Source organism: Giraffa tippelskirchi, chromosome 7 (assembly GCF_054371585.1).
Source record: "Giraffa tippelskirchi isolate mGirTip1 chromosome 7, T2T-mGirTip1v1.2.pri, whole genome shotgun sequence".
Lineage (NCBI taxonomy): Eukaryota > Metazoa > Chordata > Mammalia > Artiodactyla > Giraffidae > Giraffa > Giraffa tippelskirchi.
Window position 1 is genome coordinate 99957391 of NC_137281.1, and position 12293 is coordinate 99969683.

Below are 12293 nucleotides of genomic sequence, written 5' to 3' on the forward strand. Positions count from 1 at the left end.
TTTCCATCTTTTTCACACATTATTTTCTTGACTTTCTCCACATCTTCCTTGATTGTTTGAGTATCTTTAAGGCAGTTATTTTAAAGTCTTTGGTGTATCTGTCTTTTGGTCTTTTTCAGAGATGGTTGATTTATTTTTTTTCTTTCAAATGGGCCATACTTTTTTCGTATGCTTTGTGATGTTTTGTGGAACACCGGACATTGGAATCTAATAATGTGGTAACTCTGGAAATCAGATTCTTTTCCTTCTTCAGATTTTTTTGTTGTTACTGTTGGTGTTTTTTTTTTTGATTGTTGTAGGCTGTCTTTGTGTCAAGAATCAGCCTTGGCGTGTTCTCAGGTCTCTTCTGAGCCTTTCCTTAGGCATTCACGTGTGTGCTTAGTCGCTCAGTTGTGTTCTCAGTTGTGTTCGACTCTTTGCGACCCCAGGGACTGTAGCCTTCCAGGCTCCTCTGTCCATGGGGATTCTCTAGGCAAGAATACTGGAGTGGGTTGCCATGCCCTCCTCTTGGGGATCTTCCCAACCCAGGGATCGAACCCAGGTCTCCTACATTGCAAGCAGATTCTTTACTGTCTGAGCCACCTGGGAAGCCCAAGAATACTGGAGTGGGTAGCCTATCCCTTCCCTAGGGCAACTTCCTGAACAGGAATCACACCAGGGTCTCATGCGATGCAGGCAGATTCTTTACCAGCTGAGCTACCAGGGAAACCCTAGGCATGCATAGTCCCTGTATAATTTTCCTTGTATATGCAGGGTTTTTGTTTTTATTTTTTTCAAGTGTTCTAGTCTTTAGTGTCTGTCTCCTGTAAAGGGGAATGAGTGAAAAGTGAAGAGAGGAAAGGGTGCTGTCCCTTTAAATCCCCTCAAGAGTTACTTAAGACAGAGGGATAAGGCCTTGCAACCAAGTGGGTAGCTTGAACAGCAATGACTTCCTGCCTCTTTGCACCTCTGTGGCCAGAAGCAGCAGTCAGAGCAGAGATTCCTAATATTTAGAGGACAAGGTCCTTTCTGCGCACCCTAGCTCCCACTGTGTTGTAAGCTGCTCCAGGAACACGTGCACAGCTGCTTGCCAGGTGACCAGGTGATGAGGAATAAGTAGCTGGTATTGTGCCAAGAACTGAAATTGAACCCAATGAAAGTTTACTGTCCCAGTCCTCCCCTGAAAGGTGCAGTTCTTCATCAGACTCCTTCAAAATATATCAGATTCTGCCAGTACAATTATTGTTCACATCTAGAGTCATATATCCTGGTGCTGCCTACTCCATCATCTCCCCAGAAACCCCTCAGTATCCATTCTTAAACAACAACAACAACAAAAACCCAAAACTCAAAAAACTTCTAGCAAGCAAAACTGAACATTGTAATGGTGTTTCTTCTCTTTTTCATCTGTAATTTCATTGCAGTTCTAATCATTGCAATCCTAATCAAAATTGTGACAGCTTTTTATGTGAAACTTGAAAAGCTGATTCCAAAATTTATATGAAAATGCACCTAGGCAGTCTAGAACAAGGTGGGAGGTCTTGCTTGCTAAATGTCAAAAGTTATAGAACTCTGATTTTAAGATGGGATGGGGACTTCCTTGCCAGTCCAGTGGTTAAAAACTTCATGCTTCCAGTACAGGAGGCAAGGGTTCGATCTCTGGTTGGGGAACTAGGATCCCACATGCCGTTTGGTGTGGCCAACGACAAAAAAAAGATGCTTCTGGCTTGCGTATCAACTGAGTACACAAAATAGAGAGGCTGCACTAGACTCAAACACATGAACAGTTGATTTGACAAAAATGGCAGAAGAGTAAGGAAAAGGATGATCTCTTCAGTAAATGTTGGTGGAATCATTGAATATCCATTTGGGGAATATATGAAACTTTATTCCTCACACTACCCCTTCCAGGGCCTGAAACTGGGCTATTGTCTAACACTCGGAAATGAATTGTCTGAGGAGACACATGTGCTGACAAAGCAAGAGATTTTATTGGACAAGGGCACCTGAGTGGAGAGCAGTAGGGTAAGGGAACCCAGGAGAACAGCTCTGCCACATGGCTTGCAGTCTCAGGTTTTATGGTGATGGAATTAGTTTCTGGGTTGTCCTTAGCCAATCATTCTGACTCAGAGTCCTTCCTGGTGGTGCATGCCTTGTTCAGCCAAGATGGATGCCAGAGAGAAGGATTCTGGGAGGTGGTCGGACATGTGGTGTCTCCTTTTGACTTTTCCCAAACTCTTCCAGTTGGTGGTGGCTTATTAGTTCTGTGTTCCTTACCAGGACCTCCTGTTGTAAAACAACTCATGCAAATGGTTACTGTGGTTGGTGCCTGGCCAGGGTGGGCAGTTTCAATCAGTGTGCTTCCCCTAACAACACTATACATAGAAATAATTTCTACATAGATTACAGACCCAATTGTCAAAGCTAACCAACACAACCTTTAGAAGATAATGTTGAAAAAAATGTGTGTGTATGTGTGTATGATCTCATATTAGTAGAAGGGTTCTTAAGCGTGACAGAAGAAAATATCAGTCCTTAGCATAAAGATTAATATTGGGTTGGCCAAAATGTTCATTCAGGTTTTCCCATAATATCTTACAGAAAAATCCAAACAAACTTCTTGGCCAAGCCAATACATCTGATGAGTTAAAAATGAGAAACTCAGGTCTTAAAGACATTAAAGCAAGTGAAAATGTAAGCTACAGTGAGAAAATAGATACTTGTGATATTTAGGGACTTGTATCCAGAATATATAGAGATATCGGTGCAGATTAATCAAAATTAAACAGTCCCATTAAAAAATAGGGCAAGTCTGGGACTTCTCTGGTGGCCCGGAGGCTAAGACTGTGCTCCCAATGCTTGGGACCTGGGTTTGATCGCTGGTTGGGTAACTAGATCCCACATTCCACAACTGAGATTTCACATGCAGCAACTATAGAGTTCTCATCCCGTAACTAAAGATCTTGGATGCCACAACTAAGATTCAGCATGGCCAAATAAATGTAAGTATTTTTTTTTAAGTGGGGGCAAGTCTTTTAGAGGCAGTTGAGGAGGGATGTTGACCATCTCATTTATAATTGGAAATGCAAACTACATCCACAGCACGATTCTGCTGCATGCCTGCAAAAATGGTTATAATTAAAATTCTCTGATGATATCAGCTCTTAATAAATGGGAACTTTGATGTACTGCTAGTGGGAATGTAAATTGGTATAAGCACTTTGGAAAGTAGTTTGACAGTTTCTACTGAGATTGGTGATTCACTTGCCCTTAGTCTACTAGTTTGACTCCAAAATAACCAGCAGAACTGCATTCTACAACAGTGTTTTGGCACAATGACTCACAGTAACTAAAACCTGAAAACAAACCCAGACATCTGAGAAGGAAAAAGGCTAGGCAGGGAACACATCTCTGTAATTAATTTCAAAAGTAGACAAAATTAAGCTGTGATGTTTAGTGGTGATGTTTGGTGTTAAAAAGGAATGCATAGAGGTGGCTAATAATTTAAGTGAGTTGCTTGTAAGAAGGGATTATGGTTGATAAAGTCACGCAAAAGCTTCTGGGGTTTATGACAATATTTCATTTCTTAATCTTTATAAGAGTTTACATGGTTGTATATTTGTTAATATGTATTGATATTAAGTTGTATATACATTGTTTCTGTACATATGGGTATTATATTTCACAATAAAGAGGTTTAATATGCCTTCAGAATGGGAGGGAGATGAATATAGTATGCTTATTGTTAGCATAGCAGTTTTCTGGAACTTACATGCCCAACACTTCATTCATGAAGCAAGTATTCTGGGCACTGCTAGGAGTGAGAGGAGTTAAGATATAGGCAGTTAAAACTAAGTCCGTCTGTAAGAAGTTACTGTCAATTTGATGAACAGGTAAACATGTGGATATATATTTATGATAATTTTAAGTGCCACAATAACAAAAGTGCCACGTTTTAAGTATCATGAACAAAAGGCTTTTTGAGAACTCAAAGGCAAAATGGTAATGCTAGGGAACCTTGGGAAGATGATGTGTGTTACAAGGCACTTGAATAGAAACAAGGGAATATTACTTTTTTCTTCAAACAGGTTTCTGTTCTTGGCTTCTGTGAATATATGCTACTCTGGTTCTCTCCTCATTGTGCCTTTGCTAGCTTCCTTTATCTGGGTTTTGGATGAACGGTAGGAGTATCTCAAGTGTATTGTGAGGGGGGAAAGAGAAGTGTTCAACCCTGGATGTCCGACTGTGTAAAGGAGTCAAGTTGGACAGCAGGGTTAAGGAAGTGTCAGGAAGTGGACTGTTGTTCTGGGTCTCGTGTGGAGTCTGTCCATTTTCATGGCTTCGGGTGTAGTCTCTGCCAATGGTAGTCTTAATTTTTAATGCTTATCCTAGTTGCTGTCATTCCAATCTTAACACTGTCCTCAATAGAACCCAATTCAATAGATTTTGTGACCTCTCCTGTCTACTGGAGCCACAATTTCTGTTTTATCCACAATTGAAAATTTAGAGTTGTTTTTGATTCTCTGTGAGGAATTAATATGTTTAGACATTTTAAGAGGTTTTCTTCAGAAGTATTGTGAAGTTATGAGCTATTATTTTCAAAAGAAAAAAAGATGAAAGGGGTTCTTAGTAAATTCTTAATTTTATGGAGGCTTAGAAAGTCCTTAGAAGATGATTGAAAGAGGTAAGACAATATTGTGTGACCTGAAGCCTCTTATTTTTGTAGTAAAATCAATACGTGTGAAATAATTCATAGAACTAGACAACAAAGGAGAAGGCAATGGCACCCTACTCCAGTACTCTTGCCTGGAAAATCCCATGGACGGAGGAGCCTGGTAGGCTACAGTCCATGGGGTCGCTAAGAGTCGGACACGACTGAGCGACTTCACTTTCACTTTTCCCTTTCATGCACTGGAGAAGGAAATGGCAACCCACTCCAGTATTCTTGCCTGGAAAATCCTATGGACAAAGGAACCTGGTAGGCTACAGTCCATGGGGTCACTAAGAGTCGGACACGACTGAAGCAACTTAGTAGTAGTAGTGGTAGTAGTAGTAGTAGTAGTAGTAGACAACAAAGCTTTAACCAAATGAGTGGTAGAGGCTCTGTATACACCACCTTCTTTGTAAGAGCACCCTGGTTACCCTTTTAAAAATTGCAACCATCTCCCTTAAAATATATACTCATACATACTCACTAAACAAACTGTTTATCAGTACTTCTCTCTGCTTGGTTTTTTCTCATAAGCACTTGAAAATCCAACATATTTTCATTATTTTCCCTGTTTATTGACTGTCTTACCTTCTTCCCTCCACAACTTAAATATAACTTCAATGAAAGCAAGATTTTTTGATTAATTTTGTTCATTACTATGTCTGCAGTCTGATATGTATGAATGTTCAAATATTTGAATACCTGAATGAATACTGGGGTCTTAACAGCCTTTGTGAATTATGTGATAAATAAACTAAGTTATAAAAGTTGGATAACAGAGACTGCTAAGTAGCTAATGAATTAACTCAATCACATTCTAGCTCAGAAGGTTTTTTCCCCCCTTGGTATTTTAATCTTTAAGCCTTTATTCAGTATTATATAGTTATACTCTGAATAATGTTAGCCTTAGGAGACTTTTAGACAAAATTATTCATCAGTAGTTGGGTCTTAGTGTTCAGAGCAAATGAACTTCTTATGAGATCAGGGAGCAGTTTGGATATTGCTTTGTTATGCAAGATTAAGTGTCAGTTGCTCCTTTTATATGATTTTAGGCAAAGATTGTGGGTCTTTGGTTTAGAGCTATCCTCTCTGAGCACTGATCATTGAAATGCAAAACGCAATGTTTGCATCTCTTGTCTTATCGATGGGAATGGGCAATTTGCTTTTGAAAAAGAACCCAGCAGCCTGTTAACCTAGATCCTCCATTTAATTTGGTTAAGAATCAGTGCAAGTTTTCCTTTGTGTAGAACTTGTTGACAGTATGATTTCATCTTAGTCAGGTTTCACTGCTTTCCTATTGATGTATTTTTGCTTCTATTTCCACTGTTTCACCATCTGTTTCCCATGAAGTGATGGGACCAGATGCCATGATCTTAGTTTTCTGAATGTTGAGTTTTAAGCCAGCTTTTTCACTCTCCTCTTTGGCTTTCATCAAGAGGCTCTTTAGTTCTTCACTTTCTACCATAAGGGTGGTGTCATCTGCATATCTGAGGTCATTAATATTTCTCCAGGCAATCTTGATTCCAGTTTGTGCTTCATCCAGTTCAGCATTTCTCATGATGTACTCTGCGTATAAGTTAAATAAGCAGGGTGACAATATACAGCCGTGACATACTCCTTTCCCTATTTGGAACCAAATGGGGATAATAATATCTCAAGGACTATTGTTACAGTTATATGAATTAAAACATAGTAAGTGCTTAGAATCTGTAGATAGTGAGGTTCAAAAAGTACTTGTTGTTATTTATAAAATTAAAAAATGTAGTATAGAATGATTATCTTTTCAGGATAACAGAGAAAGCCTCTTCTGATCATGTTAATTATAATAGCATCTCCTGTTAACTCTTTATCCTTTATTTATCCATCTATATTTTTCTATGTTCTCATTACTTGATACTATATGTTTGTTAGATTATTTTCTCCTGTGGATTATAAACTCTGTGAAGGCAAGAACTTTGTTTTAGTCATAGCTGTTTTCACTCTAGGATCTAAAACAGTATCTGATTTATAATAGGTATTCAACAAATACTTGGTTAATAGATAAATTAATTAAGGTTCATGAGGGCCAACTAAAGGTTTCTTAGGGAGTATCTATCTGTTTGGTTATTTTAATGAGTTAATGCTTTTTATGAGGGAGAATATTTTGTTTTGACAATGCCTCAGTGAACTTCTGTCTTACCCTTCTTTTTGTTAAGCTATCTGTGAAACAGAACCTGAACAGCCTGTTCGACATTACCCACTATGGGTGAAAGTAGAAGGCGAAGTAGATCCAGAGCCAGTGTATATCCCAACGCCTTCTGTCATTGAGCCTATGAAACCATTGTTGTTGCCTCAGCCAGAAGTTTTATCTACTACTGTGAAGGGCAAACTACTCACTGGAATTAAACCTGCGAGGGCATATACTCCCAAACCCAATCCTGTGGTAAGCTTGGAGTTACATCTTTTATTGAAAGTTATAAAAAATCATTTGTAAAGGTAATGGGTTTCAACCAGATTTTTGGTTTGTATTTTGTGAATCATGGTGCTTTCAGGTAATATGTCTGCAAGCCATCTCCCTTTGTGATTTAGTCAGTTTAATTGATGGCGTTTAAAAAGTGTCATAAAAGTTGACAGAAAACAGCAAAATTCTATAAAGCAATATCCTTCAATAAAAAATAAATTAATTTTAAAAATGTCATAAAAGTAGAGTGAATAGTAGTGTGATTGACCCTTGAACAACAGGGAGGGTTTGGAGTGTAGACCCTCTGTGCAGTTGAAAGTCTGTGTGTAATGTTACAGTTAGCTTTTTGTTCCTGTGGTTCTGCATGTGTGGACTCAACCAACTGAGGATCATATAATACTGTAGTATTTACTATTGAAGAAAAGCTGTACATAGACCTGTGCAGAATTACTATAATTCTTAAAGATAGCTAAATCTCTCTTTAGGAGGATCATATCAAATTGGCTTAAAAAAAAAATGACTTGGCAAAAGCCTTCTAAAGGTTCTCTTACTCCTGTAGTGTAGAATATTGAGTGATTGAGATGTAGTACACAGTATTAGAAAAGCATTAGGAAGAAACTTTAAAGAGTAACTGTGATCCCTTTAAAGCAAATTGTCTTTACATACAGTAAAGTTCAAGGTTTAAAATAATAGTTGCATGACCAGGTGAAGACGATAGGTAGAAGATTTGATGCTTCTCTTGTGTTAGTAGCTTAAGCAGTTCTGATGATTAGTAAATCTATTTCAGTCTTTCTGTCTAAACTGAAGAAAGATTGTTTAGTACAGTGCTATTTAGAATGGTCTCTACACAGTGCTAATCTATAACTGTTTGTTACTAGTCTGTGATGAAATAAGTATAAAAAGCGAAAGGAGATATTTAGAAACTTTTGCCACAAGTTGATAGAGAAATTTTTATCTAGGAAATCTAATACTGAAAAACTTGATCTTTGTTTTTCTAGTAATTTATTTTACTGTCTTCCAAAAATATCAGTCTGTGTGTGACAGGTAATTAAGAAATTTATCCTTCACTGCGGATAATTTGAGAAGCACTGCTCTGGTGTGCTGAATGTTCTTGAAAGAGAAACAGCTCCTTTCTGACTGCCCCAAGAGTCAGCACATACAAACCGTAATTGTACTATTTAAAGTTTGCATTAAAAATTTTTAAGTATTACTTGTAATAGAAGCCAAGATTACATCCTTTGCTTTTTGGAATCCTGGAGACTTTTCCCCCCAATATTTGGAATGTTTTGTTGTATGAAACTTACAGATTCGGGAAGAAGACAAGGATCCAGTCTACTTGTACTTTGAAAGTATGATGACTTGTGCCCGAGTTCGAGTGTATGAACGAAAAAAAGAGGAAGACAGACAACCATCACCATCACCATCCCCATCATTTCAGCAGCAGGGCTCATGTCATTCTAGTCCTGAGAACTGTAGTGTAAAGGTGAATTCCTTATTGCATAGATTTCTCTTTTTAACTTCCAGTTACTTGTTGCTAGTATTAGAATTTGCATTACTGTTGGAATAATATCAAGTAATTCTTTAGGGGCAGAGAAGGTTTACATAATGTGCATATCAGTTTATGTTTCTCTGCATACCTATTCTAGAACATATTCCCTTAAGGTCATTTTAAAAGTATTACTCTTTCTGATGTTGGAGTAATTCTGAAAATTTAAACATTTTTGGTTTTAATAATGTGGTTTATTAGGATTTGCATCTTTCTACATTGGTGAATTTTCTAAATAGTTGGAACTTGGTTCATTAAACATCAAATATTTTTCCTTTTTTATTAGAATTACACTATAAAATGCAATACTAATTGTTTTCTTGCTAACTCAGTCACTATCACAGACGTTAAACAACAAGACTGCTTGTTTTTATGGTTGTATAGTGTGATGGTAACGCAACTGTGCGTGTGGATATCAAGATGTTCTTTGAGTACTTTAATTTTTCTATTACTTTAGGCTTCCTTGAGAGATTTAATTGTTATGTCCTAGCCTCTTGATATTAATTAAATATATGTTGAATTGAAGTATTTGTGTTGTTCTCTTTGTCAGGAGCCAGCTTCTGAACAGCAGCCTTTGAAACCACTCACTTGTGACCTGGAGGATGATTCTGATAAATCACAAGGTCAGAATGAAAACTATGACTTATCATTTGATGGTAATTATTAATATATAGATATGGATTATACTAATAATGGGGGGGAACCAACGCTACCAATCCAGAGCGTGTCTACCTACCTTGTTTCTAGTTTTGGTAAACATAGACTATAGGTAAGTTTTTTTCCCAGTTATTTGCTGTGTTTATCACTCCTGTTCTAAGAAATACAATTTGTTGGTATTTGTGGTATGGTATGGTGTAAGAAACATTTAAGATGAGGTCAGTGATTTTTTTTAAACTCCTTTACAAACCTCAGCAATATTGACATCATTCAGTTCAGTTCAGTTGCTCAGTCGTGTCCAACTGTTTGCGACCCCATGAATCACAGCACACCAGGCCTCCCTCTCCATCACCAACTCCCGGAGTTTACCCAAACTCATGTCCATCGAGTCGGTGATGCCATCCAGCCATCTCATCCTCTGTCGTCCCCTTCTCCTCCTGCCCCCAATCCTTCCCAGCATCAGGGTCTTTTCCAATGAGTCAGCTCTTCACAACAGGTGGCCAAAGTATTGGAGTTTCAGCTTCAACATCAGTCCTTCCAGTGAACACCCAGGACTGATCTCCTTTAGGATGGACTGGTTGGATCTCCTTGCAGTCCAAGGGACTCGCAAGAGTCTTCTCCAACACCACACTTCAAAAACATCAATTCTTCGGCGCTCAGCTTTCTTCACCATCCAACTCTCACATCCACACATGACTACTGGAAAAACCATAGCCTTGACTAGATGGACCTTTGTTGGCAAAGTAATGTCTCTGCTTTTTAATATGCTGTCTAGGTTGGTCATAACTTTGCTTCTAAGGAGTAAGCGTCTTTTAATTTCATGGCTGCAATCACCATCTGCAGTGATTTTGGAGCCCCCCAAAATAAAGTCTGACACTGTTTCCACTGTTTCCCCATCTATTTCCCATGAAGTGATGGGACCAGATGCCCTGATCTTAGTTTTCTGAATGTTGAGCTTTAAGCCAACTTTTTCACTCTCCTCTTTCACTTTCATCAAGAGGCTTTTTAGCTCCTCTTCACTTTCTACCATAAGGGTGGTGTCATCTTCATATCTGAGGTTATTGATATTTCTCCCGGCAATCTTGATTCCAGCTTGTGCTTCTTCCAGCCCAGCATTTCCCATGATGTACTCTGCATATAAGTTAAATAAGCAGGGTGACAATATACAGCCTTGACGTACTCCTTTCCCCTGTTTGGAACCAGTCTGTTGTTCCATGTCCAGTTCTAACTGTTGCTTCCTGACCTGCATACAGGTTTCTCAAGAGGCAGGTCAGGTGGTCTGGTATTCTCATCTCTTTCAGAATTTTCCAGTTTATTGTGATCCACACAGTCAAAGGCTTTGGCATAGTCAATAAAGCAGAAATAGATGTTTTTCTGGAACTCTCATTAGTTAACTGAAATTTTACCTGAGATTCTAAATAGTTGCTGCAGTTGGAGAATATACAGAGGGGTAAAGAAAGGAGTATCACTGATTTATCTAGTAAATGTTACCATTAGAATGAGTATGATGAAGGTAGTATCTCAGGAATTAACTATTTGGTTTTGATTTTGCTTCTTAAGACATCAGACATTTAAGCAGCAGTGTCTCCTAAACTTTTTTTATGGTATGATAAACATACAAAAATGATAGTGTTGCTAGCACATTGAGGCAAGTGGAGGGGGTGCCTGTTAGCATGATCACCCTGAAGGCTGAGGGGATCGCTATCCTGATGTATCGATAACTAGCATGTTGGTTGGGAAGATCCTGCTACAGAAATCTAGCTAGTGAAATGTATGTTTAGTTAATGTGTTGCCATGAATGTAAACATACTTGAGTGGTCTTTCATCAAATGTAGAAGTGGAACAATCATATCCAGAGGCACAGAAGTAGTTCGGAAATACTTGCAGTGGAAACTAGAGGTAGAGTGCAGGGTTTTTTTCCCAACAAAAACATCATCTTTCTTGCTGTTCTTTAGGATTGACTCGACCCCTCACATATTACAAAGCATAGCAAGTACACTATACTAAATAAGCCTAACCCTGGTTATATCCTTTGTTTGCAAGATAGTACCTTCTTATGTAATAGTTAATGGCTTTTTAGAGCAGTCTCAAGAGGGATTCACTTTTATTAAGAGAGCCCAGTGAGCAGAATAGTGAAGACTATTACAGTCTGATTTTGTGGAATCTTCTTCTTTTTTTCATGGAAAACGCCCAAATTGTGAGTGTCAGTTTACCACTGAAAGTCCATGGGAATGGGATACTGGGCAACTGTTGAATATCTTTGCCTCCAGCACTTTTCTGAGAACTCAGGAAAAATGAAAATCTTTCAAAGGTCAGTACAAAATGCTATAATAGAGAAATATCTTTCAATTCCTTATCAGAAAAGAGCTGGAAGTCTTCCTGCAATGAAGGGGAATCAGCTTCTACCTCCTATGTGCATCAGAGGTCACCTGGTGGTCCCACCAAACTGATCGAGATCATCTCAGACTGCAACTGGGAGGAGGATCGGAACAAGATTTTGAGCATCTTATCCCAGCACATCAATAGCAACATGCCACAGTCACTTAAGGTGGGCAGCTTCATCATTGAGTTGGCTTCTCAGCGAAAGAGCCGGGGTGAAAAGAATCCTCCTGTTTATTCTTCTCGTGTGAAAATCTCTATGCCATCATGTCAAGACCAAGATGATATGGCTGAGAAATCTGGATCAGAGACTCCTGACGGTCCATTATCCCCTGGGAAAATGGATGATGTCTCTCCCGTGCAGACAGATGCCCTGGATTCAGTGAGGGAGAGATTACATGGAGGCAAAGGTCTGCCCTTTTATGCAGGGCTTTCTCCTGCAGGGAAGCTTGTGGCCTATAAACGTAAACCCAGTTCAAGCACATCTGGGCTTATCCAGGTGAGAATTATCTTTAATCTGGATGTAGCACCTTTTTATACATAGGTACCACCTTGATTTTTCAGAGCCCTTTGGGGGCCTT

The 12293-nt window shown here is 38.7% G+C and overlaps 1 protein-coding gene across 25 annotated transcripts in view; it reads left to right on the plus strand.

The window, feature by feature from the left end:
* The window catches only part of MGA (MAX dimerization protein MGA), a 140986-nt gene that overhangs the window by 102156 nt on the left and 26537 nt on the right, over nt 1–12293 (plus strand). For 17 of the 25 annotated variants that reach the window (XM_081507720.1, XM_081507719.1, XM_081507721.1 and 14 more), the window contains exons 10-13: nt 6886–7112; nt 8437–8613; nt 9227–9299; nt 11694–12211. In XM_081507720.1, coding sequence (XP_081363846.1) covers nt 6886–7112; nt 8437–8613; nt 9227–9299; nt 11694–12211 — 995 coding nt within the window. The remainder of the gene's footprint in view (nt 1–6885; nt 7113–8436; nt 8614–9226; nt 9300–11693; nt 12212–12293) is intronic. The other 8 variants (XM_081507745.1, XM_081507725.1, XM_081507726.1 and 5 more) reach the window with 1 other exon arrangement.